We start from the raw sequence: 27837 nt of genomic DNA, 5'->3' as shown, positions 1-27837 counted from the left end.
GCTAAATATTAATAAAGATAAGTGTTTGTTCAGCATACCTGTTCAATGGGGAAAATATTGTACATAAAAATAACTGTCATATCTCCAGAAGTGAATAATTACTTTGGTTACTGGATTGACCTGTGCTCCCTTTGAAATAAATTCCCGCCTACAGTTCTTTTCACAGGAACCCCTTGAAATGCTTAAATCAATTCCATCTACTGAACCCTTCATCTATTTTAGTAACAATAACACAATGCCATGGTTCTTTTGAGGGAATTTCATATGAAATTAGCGGTGACATGCCAACTCTTTTCTAACAAATTCTGTGGAAATAATGATCCACTCCACAGTGAAAACATTATTTGTCTTTCCTCATATGAAATGTGCTCGTCTCTCAGGGTTGATATGTTGTCACAGTGGCACTTGGGGGTCGGAAATGGAGTGATCCGTCCTCGGCTCCTTGTGAAACGGGGACAGCTTGCTTATAATTGCTGGGAAATGTCACCACAGTTGATTACCAGTGATTTGCACTACTGCGAAGGGAATCCAAATAAAAAGTAGAGTTGATGAGTGCATATTTAATGAGGCTCATGCATACTAATGCCGGCATCTCATTCCGCTCCATTTCCTCACATAAACACATGCAAATTCATGGTGCAAGTCGGTGAAAACAGAGGAAGTCATCCTAATGAATGACATACACTTATAAGCTGTCATTATCTCAGCTAAGTGGTCAATGTGGATTTATGTCGGTTTAGTACTTCCAGCTGTCAGAAAATGTCCACGGAAGATTGTGCGTGTATTCTGGCAAAAACAGACACATTTATGCAATCATTGAATATTAAATTTGTAAATGTGCTACTTAGAGATACCGTACTTGACATGCAGATGCAGGTTTACATTTCACCTTACAGAAGATTCAAATGTAAATAGAAATAGGTCATGAGCAGTGGGATACCTCCGGTTCTGAAAAGTGAAGCCAATACAGAAGTGCCTTAAACTTGCATTCTTTCTAATAGCCAGCAGGGGGCGACTCCTCTGGTTACAAAAAGAAGTCTGATTGCATAGAAGTCTATGAGAAAATTACCCTACTTCTCACTTGATTTATTACCTCAGTAAACATTGAGTTTATGGTCTTAATCGCTAGTTTCAAGTCTTCTTCAATACAGCATGATGTTCATTTGGTAAATCATGGTCCCATTTAAAGTCAAATAGACCATAAAGCAGGGGATACTTAAGGGCGGGGCTTCCTTGTGATTGACAGGTTGCTACCACAGCATTGTCCTGTCTGGGAGTTGTCCGTGTTTTCGTCTGACAACTTTAACCCTTTCACAGTGTGTTTTCAGTTCATGAAAGTTAATTATTATCTTTTTGATCGACTAAAAATGTCTTATGCAGTGTCCAGTTGTACTCAGCTCCACCGTCTCAGGTCACTTTTGGTTTCAAATAACCAAGATTGCGACAGCCAAAATGCCGAACTCAAGGCTTCAAAACGGCAGTCCACAAACCAGTGGGTGACTTCCCGGTGATTACAACCACTTCTTATATACAGTCTATGGCTCAAAGTTTTCTTCAACACAGCATGATATTCATTTAGTAAATTATTGTCCCATTTAGAAAAAATAGACGATAAAGCTGAACGTTAATTGTAACCTTTTTGGTCACCGAAAAATGTCTTATTCAGCGTTCGGTTGTACTTAACTCCCTCCTCTCATGTCACTTCTGGTTGCAAATAACCAAGATGGTGACAGCCAAATACCAAGATGGCAACGGTCAAAAACCAAGATGGCGACGGTCAAAAACCAAGATGGCGAAGGCCAAAATGCCCAACTTGAGGCTTCAAACTTCTGTGTGGAGTTTGCATGTTCTCTCTGTTTTAGCGTGGGTTTTCTCCAGGTTCTCCGGCTTCCTCCCACAGTCCAAAGACTGGTTAGGTTAATTGTTGACTCTAAATTTCCCGCAGGTATGAATATGAGTGTGAATGGTTGTCTGTGTCTATGTGCCCTATGATCTGTGACCTGTCCAGGGTGTACCCTGCCTTCGCCCAATGTCAGCTGGGATCGGCTCCAGCACACCCACGACCCTGAATAGGATAAGCGGTTACGGATAATGGATGGATGGATACAAAACAGAAAAAAATAAACCAAAAAGAAAAAAAAGACAAATTATTTTCATTAACATTGGCTTGAAGCAAAAAAAAAAATGAATTAGACCTTAGTAATTCCTTATAATAACATTTTTAATTCTGGGGAGAAATTGCCAAATAGAAGGCCACTCGACTCCTGCCGAGGGGTCATTAAGCTTCCTGGTAATAAAACAAGTAAATGATGAGTAGATTAGTGGTTTCAAATCTTGGGAGTGAGGATAAAAATGGAGCTCAATTTGTATGCTAGTGTTTGCTCTGAGACTTTTCTGGCCCGGCTGTACGGCACCAGGGCCCCTTCTGAGAGTCTAATGAAACAGCTACTTTCTTTGAGACACACACAAACATTTCACGTTAGGACAAATCCTGCTTGGTCTGCACACATGTCACCTGCCAGAGGCACATAAAATGATTTTGGTCACGGCGAACATATGGGCTTATGATTTTGCTCATAGCCTGTACAGTACTTGAGTAACACACGTAATCAATGTTACGGTGTCTACAATGTTTTCAGGCTTCCAACAACACACGCTTCACGCTGTAATTTGATGTACAGGGCCCAAGTTGGTAGTCCATTTCCTTGATAGTTGTCCCTCTAAGCACAACGTTGTCTACAACAAGCTGTTGACCTGCCATGCTTTATTTCACATGCACCTGTTTGGATTCGCCAATATGTAAATCCACCCGACTCCGAGGGTCCATCAGCATCTGCTGGGTGCCAGGCAGGGAATACAGATGCAGGCAGATAGGTATTTAGGAAGGCTCCTCACGTCTGCCTACTGAGAAGCAGCACAACGACTTGGCCACAGCAGCTCCGACACTGCCATTCTTCAACTGGATTGATTCTCACCAACCACTGGCAATCTGACTCATCAATATTCAGAATCACACTGCCCTGAAATAGCTCCAGCCTCAGGATTTTAACCCTGTAAGTGGAGTGCTGTGATTAGGATCAAGGATAAGGAAGAGGGAGTCTAATCTATTTGCTGCACTATGGACACACTCAAACACATTCTAATTACACTAGAATCTGCTTGTCTGTTCAGGTACAGTACATTATACAATCTTTTTTTAAACTTTGGGGTTCCACCAAACCAAACAAGGAGTCCTGAGAGAGTGGGATAATGCCTGAGCAATGACAGCTTCTCAGATGGTTCTATGTAACACAGAGTTTGAATTGCCTAAAATCTCTGATTGAAAATAAGGTGGTAGGTCAGCCAGAGCAGTCTGAACTCAATTATTTGAGCAGAACAGGACTAAAGAGGGATTTGGACTGATGGTAGTATTTCATTAATGGCTTGGGTTATATTTTACTACTAGTTTAATGAAGGTTTAACCTAGGGATGCACCGTTACCGATACCAGTATCGGGTATCGGGTCCGATACTGTGCTCATGTACTCGTACCGGCCCTCACTTTCATTGCGCCAAGGGGTTTTACGTGCACCCTCTGACTCGCACGTGCGTTAAACCCCTTGGTCCGTGTTTCAAGACGGGTCGGGTGGGTTGCAGACATCGCAGCAGACCCCTTGCGCCTTTTACGTGAGCCGCGGCACGACGCGGTTGACAGTCGCGAGAGCAGGGAGTCCCGTCATGGTGTGGCGAGGTCCGGGCGGGGAGCGTTGTAAAGCTGCATCCGCGAGCCACCTTCGCCCCAAGCCTTTCCAAGCCGACCTAGAGCCGGTCGCGGCGCACTGCCTCGCATGGGGGACTCCTCAGCCTGTCATGTGTCGCTCACACCCTCCAGCTGGATGTTAACGAGGGTCTTTTGGCACAGAGAAGTACTCGTATCGGTACTCAGTATCGGCGAGTACCCAAATGTAAGTACTTATACTTGTACTCTGTCTGAAAAAAGTGGTATCGGCGCATCCTTAGTTTTACCATATTGCTATTTTTCATTTGGCCAATATTTTTTTTGGGCAGTCTCGTAACAGTAAATTGTTCTCTTGTAACATAATCTATATGCTGTTGGAACTTCTACTTCACAGCAGGCTGGGTAATTACAGTACGCATCCACATAAAACTCTCAGTCCATTATGCAAAGTAAGTGCAAGGAGCTCATCTCTTTTGTTACTTTAGTTTAAATTGTAAGGATTGTATCATCATACAATTGTAGATGATAGCACAGCACGTATAACAGATTGTCTTTTTCTTTGTCTTTTTCTTTGTCTTGAATCCTCCCAACAATAAAACTCCTGAGCTCTGGACTACATTCCTCAAAATGCCATTTCATTCTCATCCAGTAAAGGCAGTGGTTCTCAAACTTTTTCTGTCATATTTTCATTTCCGGTCTATTTTCGTTTTACACAATGTGCAAATTAACTGTAACTTTCCTAAAAAAATAATAATATGTTGTTTTTCTTGACAATAATTCTATAACTAATAATGTTTTGAGAAGAATTTAGTTCCCATTTTCTAATGATGGTTGTTTCTTATAGTCCTAGTATGTTAAATAGGTAGTTAGGATCAGGGTTAGACTTTATCCAAAAACTTTTTTTTATTGAATGGGATGTAATGTCTCTAAATGTCTTTTAATTTGTTGGGTCTCATACTGTCAGCTGCCAGAGTTTTCAGACAGAAAATACACATTGGTCTCTCCTCATCTCCCACTGCTTTCATTATTTCTATAAATGTAATTTATTGTGCTGCTGGATTGCTGCTAGACCGCCCTGTTACAGGTGTTGTGTGGGAGAGAAAACAGTTTTAACTGCAGGGGAACTATTGTTTTTGAAAGGCTCAATGACGGAAAATAAGGACTGAAGCAGAATATTTCATTATGTAAAAACGTAGTGAATTTTGGAGATAATTACAATCTCTCTTTTGTCAGTACATTATGACTTTTGGACTAAGGCAATTACAGAGATGGAAGAAGCAGGCCGTCGCTCGCTGTGTGTTTGTTTGAGAGAGAGGAGAGAAGAGAAGGTGGAAGGTCAGCTTATGTTTCTGTAAGTTTAATAGATAGAATGTCTACGTTATGAATGAAGCGCTGAATTATTCGGTGCAACCTCAAATTTTCTTTTGATTACCGTCAGCTGAGCATGTTGTCTTGTTCGTTTCTGAAGCATTGTCTGTTTTTCTTTTTGTTCCTGTCAAATATCTGTGCATTCTGTAAACCTACAGACCTCCTGTCTGAATGAACACCATTGCTACCACGGATGCATAAAGAGCCGATTTGTTTACTGTTCCGCCGTGAAAAAGATTCTGACGTCAAAACATTAATTGCGCATCACATTCCTCCCCCTACTAGTTGGGCCCGCCCCGCAGTTTGAGACCCACTGAGTTCAGGTAGCAACCTTGTCAAAGTCCTTCGGTCCGATTGGCTAAAAGTATGGAAATATGTATTTTTATCAGTCAATGCTAAAAACCGTTGGAGCTCAAATGGCTGCACGTTGCACATGATGTTTAGTGCAAGTGTGACTCTGCTTGGTTCCTCCTCTCTTCTGTATACAGGTATACAGGGCTGTCCACTAACACTTAGAATTTTCATGGTGCAACTGTTTTATAGTTTATTTATTCACGATCACAGATATATAAGACTGATGCTCCGGTGAATATGCTGCACTTGTAAACACATTTGCTTTCCATGCTAATCGAGACAAATCGAGGTACTGCAGTAAAAATCGCCACTTAGCGCTGTACCAAAATCCATATAAACAATGCATTGTTTTCTCTTGGGTCAGTTATTTCCACTATTCACCTGTCTCACTTTAGCCCAGAATATCTGGAGACACAACAACATCCTGCACTCCCAACCTCTACTAAACTTCAATGACATCTACGTCTAAATGACAAATAATAATCCCTCCTATTGTGCAGCGTAAGTGAAATATACAAACTTTCTAATGAGTTCAGGTTCATTTCGCACAATGAGTCTTGTCTGTTTCTTAATTAGAGCGATTGCAGCCAACATCACATCCTGCTGCAGGCTTAATTTGCCCATTAAGTGTCTAAAACAGTAGCCAAATTGTTTGGCATCGCTACACTTGTATAAGGATCAATGGCAATCTTGTGTGCAATGACTCCAGTTGATTGTATTTTTTGTAATTAGTAACTATGTAATGGGTACAGGTTTTCTCCATCGCCCTTCTAACTGCTGACGTCCAACATCCTACGTGGTACTTATTTTATTTGTGCAGTTTGTTCAACAACATGTCTCTGGCAGTGAACATTTTCTTTAAGATTATTTCCCAAGAAACTGGGCATTGTATCCGTCTACATTAGTACATTTCCTGCAGGACTTTGGTAGAAGAATTGTTGCCTAGTGTAAGTAATGATTGTTAGTGTTAGGCTTTGGGTGCGGGGCATGTATTTCCTCCTACCTCTGGCAGGAGCCGAGTGCCTCCACAGTTCTGGCAGCTTAGTACATGTTGTACTGACAGCTCAATATTGGTTGACAATTACTCACACGGCAGCTACATGTGTATAATATAGTTCAAATGAAAAAAAAAATGTTGTAAGTTTCTTTTTTCTCTTTGAGGGATTTATATCAAAGTCAAATTGGGCAACGCATCATCCACAAAGAGTATGTAAGCTTTTGAATAGGATCTGTTCAAATCTCCATAATCCTTGACACCAAAATTAAACTGCACTGTTTGATCGTTGAAGACACACTCCCCTCAAGCCTCTCCTCCCACTTCAGTAAAACAGACAGAAATGCCACTATGCCAGAGTAAAATCCTGACAATTTTATTGCCAGAGACTTGATACTTTTGAAAGACGTATAGTACTTCCCGCTAAATCTGTCTATGCTTCCTCCTTTCATATGTATGTTTTAACTTCAGTGGCTAAGAGCTAGGGTTGGGACGATACACCTATCTCAATTTTATTTATACTATCACGATACTTGAGTGCCGATTCGATGTGTTTTGATTTTTAAGTATTGCAATTTGAGTATTTCGATTTGATATTACGATTTATTGCTATTTTTGTTAACTTTTTTAACACTAGACCATGGGAAACAGTTGAATCATACATTTCAAGGCTATTTTGGAAAATATCTAAATTGATACAGTAAAAATGTTTGATCTTCAGCATGTATGTAGTCAGAGATGTCCTGAAGTCAATATATATATCAGGCATCGTCGGGCATTAATTATTTATTTTTTCCAGCAACCGAAAAAACAAAGAATAAAGACATTTCCCTCACAAAATAATGATATTTTTTTTAATTTATGAGGGACATGTAATGTTTTATACTTCTGGTGAATATAATCCAATCAATCTCATTTCCATATATGTAATTTGTATATACTGTACCGTTAACACCTTATTTGGAAAACCGGACGTATTCACACGTGTATACATCCGCTCACTTCACCTACTCCATCTCTAGCTCTCCCGTCAGCTCCGTTCTCTCTATACATCTATGGTCAGCTCCATCGGGGCTGTTTGAATGCATTTAAAATTAATGTAAGTATATGGGTGCTCTACAGTTGTAGCGTTGACTGATTTGACCACAGAGATGAGAGTGCTGGCTGGCTTGACCACACGTTTCCGGAATACGATAAAATTTCCTGTCCATGACAGAGTTGGCATGCAGCTTTAGCCATGATGTCTAACTCTGCTTTTACTGGTAATATGTGAAACCCAAAGTGTTTCCATGCTTTACTGTATGTGTAGTGTTTACCACTTTGGATTTAAAATGTGAGGGTGCAGGTTGTATTAACAAGGATACGGAACAGATATGACGTTACATTACTCACTGACTACAACATTAAAAGGGGAAACTTCTTTCTACCTCCACATAGACTCAAATGAAGCAATTATATCAATTGTGGCATCAAAAAATCTATTTCAAAATCGGGAAAAAAATTGTGATACGTGGGTGAATCAACTTTTTTCCGACCCCTACTAAGAATGATCCATTTTTGTCACACAGAATCTTTCCTCCATACACCAAGAAGTACGCAGGCCAATACAAGCCATGGCGTGTTGTTGGAAATCGTTGTCATAATCATTTATTGAAGGGCAAATGAAGACTTCATGTAGTTTTTCACTGCACTTACTGCCTCATCCTGTACAGCTTCTAACCATATTTTATATCAGGATCAGTCACATATTATCACCAATTTCTAATAAAAACAGTCTTTTTACTGTTGAATGGAACTCTTTCCATATTGTATAGCACTCACCTGGATGAATGTGAGTCTGGTAGATAAGGAATTCTCACAGCTACACTGTATGTATGTAATTTCCCAGGTAGGCAGGTACATTATACCCACAGAGAAATACATTTTCCCTGTGGCCTAGTTTTCATAGAGACAGTTAACCAACCTAGTCATTCTTCAGGTAGTGACTTGATACAGGAATGAAGTGATTAATACATCATTTATTTTCCTAAAATTAGGGAGAGTAGGGGGCGCGCAGCATGATCCCTAATCCTTCTTTTTGACAAGCCAATCAGTTAGGGTGGTTAGGGTGTACCATCACAATGTTTTAGATTGTTTATGGCATAGTAGTGTTCATAGATAATAATATGACAGTTTTTCAATCAGATTGTGTACTTCCTGATTTCCTATAGGTTTATACGTCATAGATAATATATTTACAATGTCAAGGTAAGTCATGGAAATGTCAATTTGGTGCATAAGATATATATATTTTCCATTTTTTTAAAATGTGCAGCTGCTCCTTTGTTGTAGGGTTGTAAACACCCATTAATATTCATTATAAAACTCCATATTCTTTTATGGACTCCCACATACAGTACTGACAGAATAATAGGATTGTTTTGTTTTTCCTCAATTTAGCATCGAGGCCTAACCTGACCCTGTCAGATGGTTTGTTACACACAACCATCTGAGAAGCCGTCATTGGAAAATGTTTGGAAAAGGGCAGGCACTTTCAAAAAATACTTGGCAGGTGATTGGACGAACTGTCAGTCAATCAAACTCTTGCCGAAGCATATCCGTGTCGTCTCACACACCTGAGCCACGCCTATAGCTGCCGGTAGCTTCTCACAGGACACTGATTGGTCCGTTGTCTGGTGAGCCGGTCACAAATGCATTACTTGAAGCCTGACAAGATGGATTTTAGTGTGACGTGATCCTGCGATTCTCGCGTGATCTTGTGACACTGCAAGAATCTATAGCTGCTGTGCGGGGTAAATCAAGGCCTGGTCAAACCTAGCATTTAAAAAGTCAAAATTCCACAGTGAAGTCAATAAACTCCGATGGAATCGCCACAATCAGAGGATTCTCTCATGATGTTGAATTTTCGAGAGCCAGAGTGAACTTATTGTCCCGTTAGAGACCAAAAACACCAACTTGCCACCCAGTAAACTAATGTGTCTGGCTTAGCAGAGGCAATGGACCAAGGCTTTTCCTTATTTCAAACAGAAGTCTTTATTGGATTAAATGATGTACAATCTCCAGAACAAAATGCAAGGGAGGAGTAAACAGCACAGAGAGGATAGAAAACAGCTTGTTGGGACAAATTGTGATTGACTATGGACCATTCACAGTTGTAAATGTAAATATTCCAAATGTCCAGTTTATTTCCTGTTGCAGAGTTTATGAATAATATCAGCTAGGGCCAAATATTTCTCAAATACTCGCAAATGAATTTTGCTGTGCCAATTTCTGGTGTGACCAAGAGGTCTTAACAAGAGGTATGTTCTGTATATGTGTCTCAATCTTTTACTGACCCCCCATTGATTAGATTGTGCTATATTCCTTCATTTTATCTTTTCACTCACTTCTTTTTCTTTTTTTGGCAAAAAAAAGTGGCTACATGTGTTTATAGAAGTGATTAAATGACGTATGTGTGTGTTTTAGTAGACCATATAGAGTGAGTTTGTGAGTGACTTGCGTTCTTTTTTTCTCTATCAAGGTGCTGCCCTTATCTTTGTGGCCCAGAGGCCACAGGACTTATCAGGCAAACATTCATCCATGCAGGTCACTGCCAGAACCCAGAGCCGCTCCATGACAGCTGTGCTATGGCTGCCATACAAACCTCCGTCCCCAGGTTTGTACTCAGAAAAAAAAGAGTCAAATATTGACTCTATTCCACTGAACAAACTTCAGAGGAAGTTTCTGTGGCGACTGTCTCACAGTGCGGCTGCTGTGTGGCACCACAAGCTCGCCGAGCCACGGGATACTGTATCTCCAGCTTTCAGAGACGGGGAAGTCTCTCTTGCTCCGTGCCTCTGGCCCTCGCTTGCCCTTTGAACGGATGCCATTATATTCCCAGCATTAAAAATGCACCTTTGCGGACTCATTGCGAATATAGCGTAGCCTATAATGCACCCACCAGTGCACTACAATGGGTAAAGTTTCAACCATGAAACATGAAAGTGGTTGACCTGCCAATTTTGGGTAAGTGCCATTACAAGACATTTTGAGAATTATGCTTATTTGCTAGAATTAGATGAGAAGGTTGATACCACACTCATATCTGTATAGTCGACATGAAGCTGTAGCCAGCAGCTGGCTCGCTTAGCCTGAAGCTAAAAAAGGGGAAACAGCTCTGTCCAAAGATAACACAATGTGCTCTAAAGCTCACTAAGTAACACATTATATCTTGTTTGTTTAGTCTGTGAAAATACAACAATTCCCTGTTTTACTTGGGGATATGTTCAACTATTTCTTGACCTGGAACCTGATGCCAAGACACCAGAACAGACTCCAGGAAGTTACTGCTACCGGCCAAGAAATAGTTGTTGTTTTTGCACGGACGAATCAAACGAGATATAACATGTTAATTAGTGAGCTTCAGAGGTGCTGGTAGGTTGTTACTTTATCGCGGGCGATCTGGACCGACTTTACTGTCTTTCAGAGGCTGTATCAGGTTCAGTGTTTGAGCTAGAGTGAAGGTGCAGATATCTTATGAAACTAAAAAGCCTAAGTACCAACCACGTTGTACCAGTTTGTGAGGAAGGAGGCTAAATAATGCTCCAAAGTTGAGATAAATTTTGGCGAGGAAAAACTGGCTTGGCCATTTTCAAAGGGGTCCCTTGACCTCTGACCTCAAGATACGTTACTGAAAACGTGTTCTATGGGTACCCACGAGTCTCCCCTTTACAGACATGCCCACTTTATGATAATCACATGCAGTTTTAAGGCAAAAACCATGTATTTTTTTGCATGCAGTATAAATATGTTATTTTCGCCTTTTCTATAAATGATGTGTTTGAATATTTCTGCATACTGGGGTCCCTAAACATTCTTGGAATTGCATAAATTGGGTCTCACTGTAAAGCTGAGACTCTTGCGGATCAAATGAGCCCAATTGAAAGTTGACCTCACTGTATAAAATGACCTGTGGTGACCTCTAGAATAATATCAGTTTCATGAAACTTTACAACCACAAACTAGAGACCTAGGACATTCAGAGGATGGCTTCCTAGGTAGATTGACAATAAGGGGGTTTCTGAGCAGTTTCATGAACAGAAGTGCTCGTCGTCCAATCACCGAAAAATGCAATCCTTGCAGAAATCTCCAAATGTCAGAAGTTTTTTATACCAAATCACAGCACGACGTTTTCTTTGGTGTTCCTCAAGATATTGGTGTCTTAATGTGGTATTTAAGAGGGATTATTGATCAATATTATCAATAATAGAGTGGTGAAGAATGGTTTTATTAACCCAAATATTGCTGCAACAACTTATGAGATACAACAGAGCATGGGGATGGCCATTATATACTTCCATCATAATGTTCTAAACCCTTATACATTTTTACCATTTATTTTAAATAATTATAATAATCAATTAATTCATGTTTATTTCTGATTAATGACTAGAACAACTTGACACACAGTGCTGAGCTGCATCTCAAATTAATCTTCAGGTTCCCAGCTTTCAGATGATGTACACCACTTCTATGCAACATCTACTGTTGGCCTGCTATCTCCCCCTAAAGAACCCCTGTACCACCCTAAAAAAGACAAAAAACGGGTCTATTATGGGTGTCAGAGGGTTAACTGCAATTCAGTAGCTTGCAATATACAGCAAAAAGACAGAGGAACTTAAGAGAGGCTGTTTGATTTTGTTCATACTTATGTATGTATCCCAAGGTATGATCATTTCCCTAGCTTTATGTGAAACAAAAAACAAATATATATATATATATAAATATGTTATAATTGGGTCAGATCAGGCATTCTCCCACAGAATATGGTGATGCCCAAAATAAAAACTACATCAACATAGCTGACAGTCAATATTGATCTTTTGCTATCTATTTATGTTGCACACTGTGATTGCGGTCTTATTTCCTAGTCATCTGAAGCTTCCTGTGGGATTCCACTGAAAACACTGCAGGCAGACATCTAAGACAGAGAAATAAACCAATGATTTCTTTGTATTCATGTCCAGGGAGAATAGTGCAATAAAGAGAGAGAGAGAGAGAGACGGCGAACAGTAGGAAGATGATGCTACTTTGAGTGCGCATTCAATCCAACTCTGACTCAGACTGGCTACAAATAGATTAAACTAGATTAAACGGAAAGTGGCAGGACAGAAGGTTTAACTCCCTATTTGACAGGCAGTGGGCAGCGGACTTAACAAAATAAAAGCCAATTTACAGAATCCCGCTGCTGGGCTCCGCGAGGAGAATTACAGTATGACCTCCGCACATATGCTGCGATTTGTGTCAATGCCAACTTCCTCTTTTCATTTGCTCTTTTTCAGCAGAATAAAACAACACAAATCCAAGCTGCAGACAACCAATCTATGGCTCTGCTGGAGGAGGGGTTGGGATTGCAGGTGGCTATTTGGAGGGATCTATACAACCGTGGCCGTTAAAGATGGCCACCTAAAGAGAGATAGGCCCCCCGATAGCATTGTGGCTGCTTTAGCAGAGGCAATGAACCAAGCTGAATTCCATCAGCAAAGAGAAAGTGGCATGGGAAAGGGAACAATAAAAAAAATAAATACTGAGCACACAACAACAAACTTTTCCAATCAATGTACTTTCTCATGGAGACGGGGTGAAATTAATTCTCGCCTGAAGGGCTATTGTAGGGAGGAGGTTGACAAATACTCTTTATCCTCAGGTCAATGAGGAAGGGAAAAAGTAGGGGATGAAAGAGAAGGAGCGAGGGGCAGACGGCGAAGGGAAGACTTGTGAAGGATGAGACAGCGGGAGGGAGACCGAAGCGAGAGAACGAGCGATCAAGAGGGATGTAAGAGTGTTGAAGCTCTCTCTAAGCCTAATGACAGTGTAGCGTCACCAGGACCTCCTTGACATACTGAAGCCCTCACTTCCACTTAGCATAGACGTTTCCCTCCGAGCAGCGAGCGGTAGTCTCACCCTAATTATTCCGCCCTCCACCTGCACCCCTCACTCCGCTTGTCGCTCTCCTTCATCTCTCTATTCTCGGGTCTCACCCTCCCCGTCCTTTCCTCCCTTCCTTCCCTTCCGCTGCCCTTTCAATACCTCCTTAGGACACAGGAAAAGTCACAACTCTCCATTCTCGTAGATTACTTCTGAATTTTAAAAAGGTCTCTTGCTTTTTTTTTTTCTTCTGTGTGCATAGTAATTTGAATGTGCCAATATTTGAGCTCCCCTAATAGGTTGCATCTATCACCACTTTAGATTTGTTTGTTTTAGAGAACTTGTGCATTTGAAAATCCCTCTAAGTCAAGAGGCTAACACCATTTTTGGATGATTAGCGGAGCAGAATAAATTAGTGTTATTATTATGGACTCTTCCACCCTCTTACTTTTTTTCTTTTTACTATTTGACTTAGCATAATTAACTTATTTTTATTAGCATTATTCATAGCGTACTCTCTGTGCCTGTGAAATGTCAGAAAAGAGTTGGAGCAGAAAGAAAGTCTTTATATTAGAGAGAAACAACATCAACATTCAGCCAGTCCCCGATGAATGGCCTCATGGTACTGGCCAACCTTTTCGTTAGCAGAAGGTTGTGAATTTAAGCAAGCAACTTGTAAACTAATATAGAAACATAAGGTAAGGGAGTGGCGTAGGAGTTTAAAGGGATACTACTGCAATTTAGCATTACACATCCATTAAATTAGGGGTCTCAGGAGATATATATTTAAAGAAGAATTGTCAAAATTGAAGCAACAGATGCCGAGATATAGACCCTCCCTGCCTAGTAAACCCCACGTCTTTTAATCTCCACACCCCCAGTTTGTTTTGCAGGTTTTCTGTTATAACTTTGTAGTCTTCAAGCCCAACTCGAGATACCCCTGATGACATCACCAGGGTTACATTTCCCAACAGAGTCACAGAAAACATTATTGAAAAATGTTCAGACTTTATACTACCCCTCCTGATGGATTAACTAATATTATGTGTAAAATTGGTGGACTGTCCCTTTAACCCTTTAAAAACTGACCTCCCGCATGAGGTTGTTGTTTGCATGATCCTGTTTAAATCAATCTAACAGAAAAACCATAACAGCTAGAGCATTCATTCTTTTTGCAGTGGAAAGCCAAAGCTTCTGTCTTTTGCGTCGTCATGTTGTATGCTCGTGATGACGTCATTACATTACAATACGTGCGGGACAAATCCACGGGAGATCGCTTTTTGCATGATCCTGTTTAAATCGATGCAAAATAAAAAACATAAACGCTAGAGCATTCTTTCCTTTTTTCGCAGCAGAAAGCTGAGGCTTCTGTCTTTCGTGTCATCAAATTGTACACTCGTGATGACGTCATTATGTTACGTTATGTGCAGAATGTAACAAAACTATGAAAAAAGCCTTTGCACTTGATCTGCTCAGAGAAAAAGGGCATATCTTAAAAACTAAAAACTGTGCATATTTCATATAACTTATGGAGAGTTAGGAAATATTTTGTTCATGTTTCTATATTTAGAACTCTTTTGATCAATATGTTTTGTGTCTGTATTTAGCAACAGTTTATGAAAAAAACATGTCAAATTTTTGTATTTTTTTTTTAATTTCTGACACAATTTCAAATACTTTTGTCAATCATTGTGGTTTATTGACTTATATAACCCTTTAGCTTAGGTTGTACTGATTTCAGGGATATGAAGCATTTGAAGATACTCCAAGAACTGACATCACAATCAGCAAAATTACCAATGTAGGCACTGGCAGACCATTTCTATTGCAGAGTTCAAAGGGTTAAAGGAGATTTATTTACTATTTTTGTGCATTCTTCAGCAGGGCACCTTTAAATTTGATTTCATCGTCTCAGAACTAATTCTTTAATCACAGCTTGATGAGCCGACTCGCTTGACAGGCAAAACTTTTCTATCATCTGCCAGCTTCTCGAGTTTTAGACTTTGAACAGATTGTGTTGCTGCAGTGTCTCTACCCCTGTGCCACATGGACATAAATAATGGATGTTTGAAAAGTCATTACAGCACTCTGGGATGCCAAGCAGGTTACTGGATGTACACAGCAGAAACTCATTGAGCTCTCGCAAACCACGAGGGGAAGAGATGACTTAGCTGTCATTTTATTTGCTCGTGAAAAAAAACAACATTATTTTGCCTTTTTCTTTTGCCACAAAAATGTCTCTCCAAAGAAAGAGTAAGAAGAAGATTTGGGTAAACTGAGTCAGTGTTCAGAGCAAATATTCAGATTAACTAAATGTTATAGAGACAGACAGAGGAATAAAAATAGATCTGGGGCCGTATTGTTAAAGCTTCTTAGTACAAAGAGTTGCTCCTAGTGACATAATCCTAGACAATTCTTAGAATTATGATGTTTTCATCGAATTTCTCCTTACAGCTAAGACTAGATAATGGTAAAAAATAAAGGTGATTCACAAAGCATCTTAGCCCCTAAGAGAGCTCCTAAGGTGAAAAACTGTTATAGGGAGAAGGACTTTTAAGAAGCTTAAGAGTTTCTTAGCAGAGGAGGAAATGGCAGAAAGACAAAGAAAAGATAGGAGAAATATTCTCCAAATGCTGAACGACGGTGAGTTAATCAAACGCTACAGACTAGATTGTGCAGGGATAATGTTTGTGGTCGATCTCATTAGAGATGCGCTCACATCTCCTACCAAACGCAAAAACACTATAACGCCAGATATGAAAGTGATCACAACACTAACATACTGGGCAACAGGAAAAATTCAACAGTGTTCCCCGGTTTATAGATTAACATCAGCAATCACAGAAACTGCAGAAAGCTGAGACACTTTCCCTCCATTAATATCAAATAGATTAAGTACTCAAATTACCAGCATGGAAAATAAACGCAAGTAATTACATATAACAGCGTGTGAAAAGGTTATATACAAATAGGCTTGTGTTTTCAAACATTTTGAACGCTCCTTTTAAAGTATGGCTTCCAATTTATTCGACACAGATAAATCATTACATAAAATAGTATTCATACATGTCTTAAAAGAGGCTAAATTCTTGGATTTGGCCAATCAATTTCACCATCTATTTGTTGCCCATTATCACCAAGAATGCATTTTTATTTTTTTCATCAACCAATCACACCTTTTTAAATGCTTCATACCTAGCAACGTATCCTCATACAACGGTTCGTATGATTACTTACGGAAAATTATTCCTCTCTTTTCATGCGTTTTCCTACAAATGTCCAGCAAAGATCAACTTGATTAAGTTTAGGCAACAAAAGTACTTAGTTAGGTTCAGGACAAGATCATGGTTTGGGTTAAAATAACTCAGGAAGTGGCGTAACTTAAGTACGGAATTTACGTGACAAATAAGTCAACTTTGACTTCAAGTTCTGCACAGGTGTAAACAGCAGTCTTCTGGGTGAATGTACGGTGTTTTTTGACCCACCCATCCACCCCGAACTCCTCTGAGGTGTTTGTCTCTCTTTATACTTCCTGGTTAACGATTTCATGGTTGAAATACAAAGTCATTTTGTGGAATATATACAAATTACAGTGCATTACATTTTCGTAGGTATGAACTTTGTATGGGAACAGCCTTTTCTTATCAATAAGGTCAACCACACGTCCTCATTAAAGTAAAAGTTTCTGTCCCCTCCTTGCTCAGAGAAGTTCGCGAAATCACTCCTACAACCCGAGTTTATTTTGAAAGGACACTATGCATGTAACGAGCATGTGTTGAGGCGCCGTCCCTGACACGTCCAAAAGTAAGAGGGTTACCGAATAGGGTCTCCCATGCCGAGAGACACTGACCAAGCGTCAGTATTTGACAAGTTGGGAGTGAGAGTGTTTTGACTCCTAAGCTCGGACTCTTGATAGCATTTTATAGGCTGAATCAGGAGCTCTAAGAGTATTCTCAGATTTTCTGAATAGAGCCCAGACCTATATCAGTCAACCAAATCCATCAAGCATTATTTTTTTCTAACTGCTTTCTTACAGGCCTATCCAATTGGCCACAATTAAATTGTGCATCAAGACATTTTGTAAAGTCATAATCGTGATGTAAAAAGAACATTTTCCTCACGGTAATCACGGAATAATTTGTCTCTGATTGACTCCCGCTTCGCTCTTTATTTTAACCTCCATTATCAAATTTGTCTAGCCTTATTCCTCTCCGTTGTTCCATCCTCTTAGTGTCTTAATGATCACATTTTTCAACTCTATCCTTCTTATTTCCATTTTCTCTGACTCGTCTCCTCCGACCGAGCATCTACCTTGTTGTTCTCTCTGGTCTCAGGTCTCATTGACTACTGTCGGTGAGACTCAATTAAAGTAAAGGGTGGGAAAAAAAATAAGATTAACAACACACACTTTTACCCACAGTGCCCAGGGGGCTCAATTTATCTTGAGGAAAGCGCGGCTTAAAAAAAAACTGTGATTGACACCTCTAACCTTCATTGGGATGTAATCTTCATCTTTAGCACTCAGAGATCTAATTAATTAGGGGGAATCTCATTTCCTCACTAATGCAACTGGACAGAGGCATGATAGAAGAGGGAGGAGGAGGAGGAGGAGGAAGGATTCAGATGGAGGGGGGGGGAAAGGAGGGGAACCGTATTTCATCAATGCCTGTGAACGGTGTCCACCTTGTTCATTTCGGGGAAGAACAAGAGAGCGTGAGGTGGTTGGGTTCACACCAACTACACTGTATTGATTACAGCTGCCAGGGCTCTGGCTACTGGCCATCACATAAGGAGACACTGCAGTAACACTCTTTATAATGGGATCTCTTGGTAATGTACTCAAGTGTTTCACTTTCTTTCCCAGACTTCTTTTCTGCGTTATAGCCATCATCTATTCTACAGTAGGTGTGAGGAAGTGGTATCGGGTTGGTTTCTCTTCTTGCTGCACTGCAAAGTGTGTAAGTTTGACTAATTTACAAGTCGTTCACACACAAGACAAATAAATTGAAAAGTACGGCTGTGGATGCACGCACCTTTGTTATTTAACCATGATGAAACCTTGACTTGTTGTTTTACTGCAGTAACTGTCACTGTCACAGCAGCCTCAAATGTCTGAACAGTAATAACAGACAGTGAAAGTGCTGTTCTTGAGAAAGATTCACTATAGCAGCTAGAAATTGAATCTTTTAAGTACTGAACAAATCTGGGTGGTGCATACTGCGGCCTAAGATAATTAGTCATAATGCGCAAACCGTTGCTTTCATTGTATGAATGAATGAATGAATACTTTGTGGTCCAATGTGCAACTTACACAAGTCTGATGTGAAAACCTCCAATACACAGACACACTGAAATTAAACATCTTTGCATATTCTTAGATTCTGGATTTTTCTATGAGATAGAAGACATGGATGTAATATTAATAATTTCAACAAGGTAATTGTACTTTTTTTTGTGGAAAAACTTTATCAGACAAACTATTATTAAAATAAGAGTACCTTTATATGTCTTAAACATTTCTGGAGCAGTGGGCAACCTCCAGATCTGAAGTGTGGAAGTGCCTTCAATTTGCATTCTTTCTAATAGCCAGCAGGGGGCGACTCCTCTGGTTGCAAAAATAAATCTGATTGTATAGAAGTCTATGAGAAAATAAGCCTACTTCTCACTTGATTTATTACCTCAGTAAACATTGTTAACATGAGTTTATGGTCTCAATCACTAGTTTCAAGTCTTCTTCAATACAGCATGATGTTCATTTAGTAAATTACGGTCCCATTTAGAGTCAAATAGACCATAAAGCAGGGGATGCTTTATGGTGTGGCTATCTTGTGATTGACAGGTCGCTACCACGACGTTGTCCGCTCTGGGAGTTGTCCGTGTTTTCGTCTTAGAACTTTAATCTTTTCACAGTGTGTTTTCAGTTCATGAAAGTTAATTATAACCTTTTTGGTGGCCTAAAAAATTCTTATTCAACGTTTGATTGTACTTAGCTCCACCCTCTTCTGGTTGCAAAAGACCAAGATGGCGACGGCCAAAATGCTGAACTCAAGGCTTCAAAACGGCAGTCCTCAAACCAATGGGTGACGTCACAGTGACTACGTCCACTTCTTATACAGTCTATGGTCTGGAGGGGAACCTTAACAAATTGAACATGCAATACTTTATATGCTATTGATAAGCCTGTAACAAAAATTAAATCACAGTATATGTAAACATGCAATATAATCTACATGCATCTGTCATTTCATATTGTAATCATATATAACTGTTAACGTGTCGTTATCTCCATTGTTAACATATCCCCTTCTGAATTAATTATAGCAGCTAGTGAGAGATATTTCTGATATCGAGGGCTCTGCAGACCAACAACACACACAAAGCTAAATTAAAACAGAAATACAAATCAGTCTCAAAAGATCATTGTGTTAATCATCAGCAAAACTTTCAATTTAGGGAGTGACAGCCAGCTACCGACCTCCCTTCTTTACATGCACATAAGGCCCAGACTAAAGCATGATACAACTTCACAGCATTCAGCCACTTCATACAGGATGTAACAGGGTATAGAATGAAATATTCTGTATTGACTATTTCTGAAGGGTAAAGGGACCTATGAATATATTTCACACTACTTGTAGTCCACACTGGTTGTAGTTCATTGACTGTATACACACTGGCTGTAGTTCACACTGTAGGTCTTGATGCTTTCAGTTCTTGCAGATATACACTTCAGTATCTTTAAATTACTTCCACACTACTCTGAAGCTCGTGGCTACAGATACGGTTGAAAAAAGAAGCATCTCGCTGGGCGCTGAATACAAAGTGCCTTGGCTTCTTTGTTGTCGCTATGAATAAAATCACTATGCTGTTGCTAAAAATTGTTCTCCATCCTGCCGCTGTCTCTGCACCCGTGAACCTTCCGCGGTCTCACTTCTCCATTAAGCCGCCGACTGGAGGCTGCATCTCTTAGCGGATATCGCGCCGGCACTTCACTCTGTCTCTCTGATCATTCGCCCTTCTTGTCGGCCACCTCACAGGCTGTGCTGCACCTCTTCACACTGGCTTTCCATGCCTCTTTTCTCCTTATCCACTCTGAGCCCTCTGGGCCTTTTTCTAACTCTGTCCATACTCTCTGCCTGCATCTCTCTCCACCTTTCCAATCTCCACATCATAATAGGGGAATGAAAAGGGAGTTTATAAACTGAAGTGCACATCAGATCTGCTGTAATGAAATCTTATCAATGTGTTCCCCGTGCTGTATTATTTGCATATAAATGACATAATATAATAACTCTCTCCGGCCTCTACCTGGGAGGAGTAAATATCTCTCTGTCTGCTTTGTCTCGTCGCTGTGACACGAGGAAACGAGACGCTAATTGAAGAGAGGGAAGCATCTTTATGTGGCGACTGACATTCAATTATGTTTGGGGGATCAGATTAGGTGGCGCCCCCGGAAATGTTTGAAAACAACATTTCGCAGAGCGGCAACTCTGAAGGCAGCCGAGGATGTAATTTGAATGGCTGTTTGAGGCCCACGCTGAATGGCGCTGCTCTGAATGGAATCACTATGCTATGACCTGCGAGTAATTGGATGTCCAGAGTGAAGTGTTGACAGGAGAAGGGGAGGCGAGGCTGACAGAAACAAAAAAAAAAATAAGCGGTAGACAGTGAGGCAGGGAGACAAAGAGCGAAAATAACACAAAATGAAAATAAGTGAGAAAACAATGCAGCGGCGAGGGGGAAAAGAGCAATAAATGCGGGGAAGAATCACAACAATGAAAGCGGAGGGAAATGAATGCGGTTTTTCCCACCTGCCAAAGCTTTCGGTTGTCATTCATCACAGAACACAGGCATGTAGCCACTTTGGCCACCGAGCCAAATAAGCCATTAGACAGGATAAGCTTTCTTATCAGCCAAAACGCCGTCAGGAAGCACACTGCCAAGGTCGCGCCAAACAAACACCGGGTCACTTTACTTACAGCCGCCGTTACATACGATACCGCTGATCAGAGATAATTGTGTACATTCATCCATCTACCTGTCACTGTGGATTTGTACTTGTTAAGCAAAACGGAGCAGGTAATGTACAGTAAACACATTTACAGTGCAGGAGACGGGAAAGTAAGTCCTGAATACACACAGCGCGCGACCTCTGCTGACAGCTGCCTCAGCAGAGAATACGACCCGTCCTGTCAACAGAGATTATCTTTTATGTTTACAATAAAACAGGCTGCATATATCCAACTGCGCTTTTGTCCGACTGCCTTTTTCCAGGCAGAAATATTTTTCCAATAATGATTGTTAAGCACCGCTATTCTATCTGAAAGTCACCTTCAGGTGAAAAACAAAATGTTATTGTAACATATTGGTTGTTAAGATGTGCTTTCTGTCTGGAAAAAAAAAAAAGGATTTAACAAGCACTCACAACACAACTCCACAGATGGAAGGGAATGAAAAAAAACTCAAAGTAAAACATGCCGTTTTAGCTACTTGAATATAAACATCGCAATTCCATCACACACACACGCGCGCACACACACAGACATCCATTTTATCTCCATGTAATTCACCTCTGTAGAACATGGAAGGGGATGGAGGGGTCGGCCGACTCCATCGATTGGCTATCCTTAGCAGTGACAGCTCCCAGATTGGCCAGAGAGCATTAGAGAGTCAGAAAGTCACACTGCCATTAGCAGTCTGTCCTCTCTGGTTACAGCCTGCCTGCACACGGACACACCATAGACTGAAATAGATCACAATGATCGGTGAGTGTGTGTGTGTGTGTGTGTGTGTGCGTGCATGTCTAGGAAATGTGATCACTCTATCACCGTACAGTAGCTTTAAATATATTCCACACGAAGTTCAAGCCAATAACCTTAGCTCTCCACTTTCATTTTTCTTATTTAGTGTGTTATTACCTCTCAGAACACACCATCCTCGCCGCTATGTTAAGGCATGCCTACCACTCCTTTTCCTGCGTGTGTGTGTGGAGTCTCTGTGTGCTGGTAAATTGGTATTCATCATCGTCATCGGGACAGTATAAATCAGAATATATGAATTAAAAGACCACAGAACATGTTTGGCGCACGTCTTCATTTGAAGATTCATGCTGGTTACAAGTAACTGTATATATAGCTCGTTACGAGTGAAACACAGGAGCAGACCTGAGGAAATCCAGAGGAGCCTTGTTATTTTGTAGACTAGAGGGACATTTACTGTGCTCCCTGCCTGTCTGCCCGCCAGCCTCCATCCTCCCTGCTCTCCTCACTTCTCTTCTGATTCACATCCCCACTCATTCACAAGCCTCTGGAAAGGATCAGGCCGTGACAATGCTAGGTGGTGCGTGAAAACACAGCTGACTGAAGGAACGAGGGTTTGACTGATGAATCAGCCAAGTGAGATATTAGGATTGCGATTTCTGTATTATGAGCTGTAGGCGATTTGAGGGGGGATTGCCAAAATACATGCCTCTTGTTAAAGCTAGGGTTGGTAATTTTCTTCAAAAACATGTTTTATTTGTAGAGTTTCTCAATACATCCCGACAGCACTCAATACATGAAATGCTCTGACAAAAAAAAGTAAACAAAATCCAGTATGTGTGGCTGCAACAGGACTGTAATGAGTCATTTCATTCAGCCCGAAAGACATGATTGGACGGGCTACCTACCTACCTGCCTGTCTGCGTGCACTCTGCCCGTGCACTTATTACATCTCACCGGAGTCTTCCACAAGCTGCTAGCTTGACAGCTGTGAGTACTAACAATAGCCATGGTCGTTGTCTACGTTCATGATGATGTGGTTAATTTCATAATGATAATTTTGGGGGAGGCCTGAAGGGACAGACTGTCAGTGTTGCCGACTTGGCGACTTTCTCTCTAGATTTAGGGACTTTTGGAGCTAGTGCTGTTAGCTACTTTCATCGGAAAAGAGTTGGCAACACCGGGCTGAGATTTTCAGTTGAATCATTTTTTAAGTTTCCTCATTGGCCATTGCTCTTTCAAAATGAAAAGGTGGGAACAGCCCTTGTTTACGTTTTTGCAGGGCGTATCAGCGGTTCCACTCACTGGCGCGATCTCAACTTTATGCAAATGAGCCCGTCCAGCGTGACGCGTCTGGCTCACGAAACTTGAACTAAGTTGTCAAATTAGACGATCTAGTTCTAAAATTAAATGAGATTCAGCAGTGGCATCCCATATGTCTCGCTTAAAATGTTTTCAGAAGTAGATTTTGGTGGATTGCTTAGACGGAATAACGATAAGTTTACGAGCAAGCCGTCATGTTGTTTCCTGTTTGAAACGATGAGAAGAAAACCAGGGACCAATCAGGTGTATTCCACGAGAGGGTATGTCACAGCTCGAACGGCCAGCTGAGTGGAGCAGAGCGTCCCCTAGTTCTTGCCAGACCTGGTGAACATGTACCGCTGGATTTAACATGATAGACATCACCACTGACTATATGTGTAACAATTTAGCCACAATTTATCAGTCTGACCACACACGGTCCAGCCATATACTCGGTTTTGACCGAGTCTTGTTTAAAATCGAGTGTGCTCTTGCTCTCAATATTACCAACCCTAGCTTTAACCTGCCCTCTCAATCCCCTAGTAGCAGAGAGAGTGCTGGGGCAGAGGATGTTGTTTAGTTGAATATGTTAATCTTCTCTGCCTGACTCATTGATCCTTTATCTGACTGAGGTTTGTGCAAGTTAGAATCCACAGACCCGATCACGGCTGTAAAATCAGTAGCCTAACTGTGCTGTGTATTGATAAATCCATAGCGCTGTCCGTGGTGCTGAAGTATAGCAGACAGATTTGAGTCCCAAATTAACAAATCGCCTGCTGGCTCTGCGGTACGATGTCTTCGGCCTCTTTGGTGGAAGTTCCTCCATGAATAACATCGGTGATATTTTGTTTTCTCTGAGAAGCTGATTTATTAATTTGAGCTTAGACAAATTATTCTCACCAACACACACTCATAGACACACACACAGGAACAAAACCTAATTCCTTTCTACCTTTCAGAAAGATAACATAACACCTAGCACACTGTCAAGCTGCTATACGCTTGTCTTCACACAGGCCCAAGAGGGTAGAACGCGCTTATTAATATTGGAGAGCGATTTCTTTCTCATTACAAGTCAAATTTATTCCCTGTTAGAACTAATCAGGAACATGTTAGTAAGTGAAAAGCTCAAAATCCTCTGCTTCTTACAGTATATTGACTTTTCTGATCCAATTTAACAGTTTTCTACATGTGCAAAAAAAAGTAATTTAAATTCCAGTGCGGTGAAGTGTTTGGATGTGGTGGCTACGCTGCAGCGCCTCAGCTCATGCGTGGAGACGTTCAGATGTTCTAAGAAAACAGGTGAAGATGGACATTTTTGCGAAGCAGATTGATTTCTTCAAACGGCGTTCGGATGATTAAGAGCGATTTCCACGTGTATTCGACGGAAAGATAAGAACTTGGTCTTTTCAGACTTGTGAAAATGGCCTCATCCCCCCACAGCGATATTAGCTGTCAGAAATTACAGCCTGCCATTGATCCAACCGTGTCGCGCGTCAGAAGAATATAAGACAGTGACGGGAGACGTGTCTGAAAGAAGAAGTGAGGAGAAAAAACACAGAGCGGCGGAGTAAATGTACATATCAAGACAGGATTTTACGCCAAAGAGAAAGCACTGGAGGGAAAATCAAACTGATTTCAATGTGACAAAATTGATTTTCCAATTTTCCTCCGGATTGCTTTCTGCCTCCCCGGAGCAGGTGAGGTGTCTATCCAAACACACTTTGAGCTCCACCTGAATTATGTCAGTGGAATTTGGACAACAGAGAGACAAAGTTTATCCGTCTCTTGCTCTACTTTCTGTCTTCCTCTCCCCTCTATGTTTTGGTGTGTAAATCTCTCTCTTTCTCTCTCTGTCAGACATATACTACTGCACACATATGCTGGACATGCTGTCTCCAAAAACTAGATTCTGCTTGGCAGATGGAATCGATGGGTGTCATGCCGCAGCCATATTTATGAGAATGTGCTGAAGTGGCTGAGTTTAAATCTCTCCAGACCTAGAGGAGGACAGTTTAAAACTTATGCCTTCTGCACTTCCATCTGGCTCTGCTGACTGACTGTGCTTCTGAAGAAGTATTACATTTTCCCTATTTTTTATTTTTTTTTTTGCAGAGATGCTGCACTGCGGTTGGACTATTGCTTAAATCCTTGAGGACGTTTTGGCAAAATCTAGCACACTAATAAATTATGGCAGTGTCAGAGATGAGGTGGGCTAGATACTGTAATTGTACTGTAGATACAACATAAAGACAACATGGCGCTTCAGGCTTATACAGCTTTTAGGTGGCCACATCTTTCTTGGACTCTGGCACCACTCATACTGATTGTTCAAAAATGATATTTTGATGGAAAAATGTATTGAGTTGCTGTACAGTAGAACACAAATGAGTTGGCACAGCAGAGAAAACTCAGGAAGGTCTTTGTCCAGCCCAGTCGCACAGCAGTTTGTGAAAAAGTCTCGAAATTGAATGTATTGATTCGTGTACATAGACACAAATTAAAAAAATGTTGTGATGGTCAGCACAAAATCAATTTGCATGCATCCACATAATTGTTAATCGGGAAGTTTAAAGAGCTGCGAACGCCATGTAGGGAGGAGGTCGAGGTGGATAGTTGGATCAAAAAACACCAGTCTTTCGCACAGGAGACTGGTGTTCGTGTCTCGCGTGAAACCACAAGTCAAAGTTGATTTATTTGTCATGTTTCTTCCGTACCTAGTTATGCCACTTCCGGAGTTATTTTAACCCAAACCGTGATCTTTTCCTAAAGCTAACCAAGTAGTTTTGTTGCCTAAACCTAACCAAGTCGATCTATTCCTAATCCTAACTAAGCAGTTTTGTTTTGAAAAGACTGGAGCGGAAATTGACACATTATTGTGTCACATGATGCTGGACATTCGAGCTGCAGATAATAACAAAAAAAAACGTTCCATCCCTGTGCATCAAACAGACAGAAGTCTGACAGGAACAGGTCCAGACAGCTCCCAATGAGAATCAACTGGAGATAATGTGTCCGGACAACACTCAGCGTGGCCGCCACCTAAGGTGCTCATTAAATCACCGGTGCAAGTGAACTAATCAATCTTGACTGCAATGTGATTCTGGCGACAAACAGAGAGTTGGGTCTCAGGTCTTGTTGACTTTAAAGGACTTACTAATAACTTCTAGAGTTTATCGCCTATGGAGAATAACGTGATAGGAAGAATCTGCTTTTTTTCAGAGATTTATAGAGGCCACAAACAGGCTGACAATTTGGCTATGTGCCTTCTTTAAAGGCATTCAACTGCATATTCGAACACCAGCCTGGTAGTGGTTGTAATAAATCTTGGCTGCAGATGGGTGGAGGAGTACTGCTATTGTTTTTTTTTATTTTACTCTTCATGAAAAATCCTGGAAAAGAGATGCTTCACTATGACAGATGAGAATATACATCTCTTGAACCATTCAATCTCTCAATCACCTCACAAAACCAGCATCGGCAGCGCTCGCTGCATTGATTGCATCTCATTTCGCCCGTACTTTTAATCAATTACGCCTCTATTAAACAGTTTCCTGTAGCTCGGGGAGCGGCTCATCAGGGCGGTTAGCCGCCATGGTTCCAGCAGTTCCGGATGGGAGGTTTTCAGCCGGGCTTGTTGGACACCACCAGAGCCGGCGGATGAGTGTGTATCACCTCAATTAAACTATGCGCTAAGTGTCTGACAACAGCTAATATTCCTCTTCCACTAGCGAACCCAATCGATGTTCTGGCATTCGTCACCCTGCTGGAAAAGCAATCATCCCGTTGTCTCGCTCCGGTTAGACGGGGGAAATGGAGAGACACTCATCTGGCTTCTGTGCCTGCTCATTGGAATGCACCAGCGCTTATTCTCACAAAGGAACACACACATATAGGTGGCTTACGACGCACACACACATACTGTATCCTCACTCTGCTCACTGGCAGCATTAGTTGAGAAAGAGTGACAAGTGTAAGGCTTGTGACAAGAACCTGTCCAGCAAAGATTCACACTCTGTTCCACTTGGAAAAGAACCATCACTCAGTGCGAAACCACCACCACACACACACACACACACACACACACACACACATATGCACACATTTGCCAAGTCAACCCACCTCTCTGTCAAGCAGCTGGTCAGAGATGACGGTGACAATGTCGCCTCTTTCTGCATCGATGTAAAACATGTTCGGGGAAGGCTTGTCCGGCGACTGCCTGACGATGTTGTAACGCAAAGCGGCATTATCCGTGCCGGGGTCGTCCGCGTCAAACGCCGTCATCGTCATCACCGTGGTTCCTAGAGTAGACAGTGTGAAAGACGGTGGTTGAGTCTGATGTCAAACATACTTCTCATGCAAAACATGTGAGAGAGGGAGCTAAATGCAGGTGTCGTGGTTGTATATTTCTCACTGTATAACTAAAACATGATGGAA

The 27837-nt window shown here is 41.1% G+C and overlaps 1 protein-coding gene across 1 annotated transcript in view; it reads right to left on the bottom strand.

Moving 5' to 3' along the window:
• The window catches only part of cdh13 (cadherin 13, H-cadherin (heart)), a 431422-nt gene that overhangs the window by 124784 nt on the left and 278801 nt on the right, over positions 1-27837 (bottom strand). Inside the window, exon 8 of the mRNA XM_037766589.1 lies at positions 27523-27701. Coding sequence (XP_037622517.1) covers positions 27523-27701 — 179 coding nt within the window. The remainder of the gene's footprint in view (positions 1-27522; positions 27702-27837) is intronic.

Source organism: Sebastes umbrosus, chromosome 4 (genome assembly GCF_015220745.1).
Source record: "Sebastes umbrosus isolate fSebUmb1 chromosome 4, fSebUmb1.pri, whole genome shotgun sequence".
NCBI classification, from domain to species: Eukaryota; Metazoa; Chordata; class Actinopteri; order Perciformes; family Sebastidae; genus Sebastes; species Sebastes umbrosus.
The sequence above is the reverse complement of the archived record's forward strand: the minus strand, read 5'-3'. Positions and strand labels throughout refer to the sequence as shown.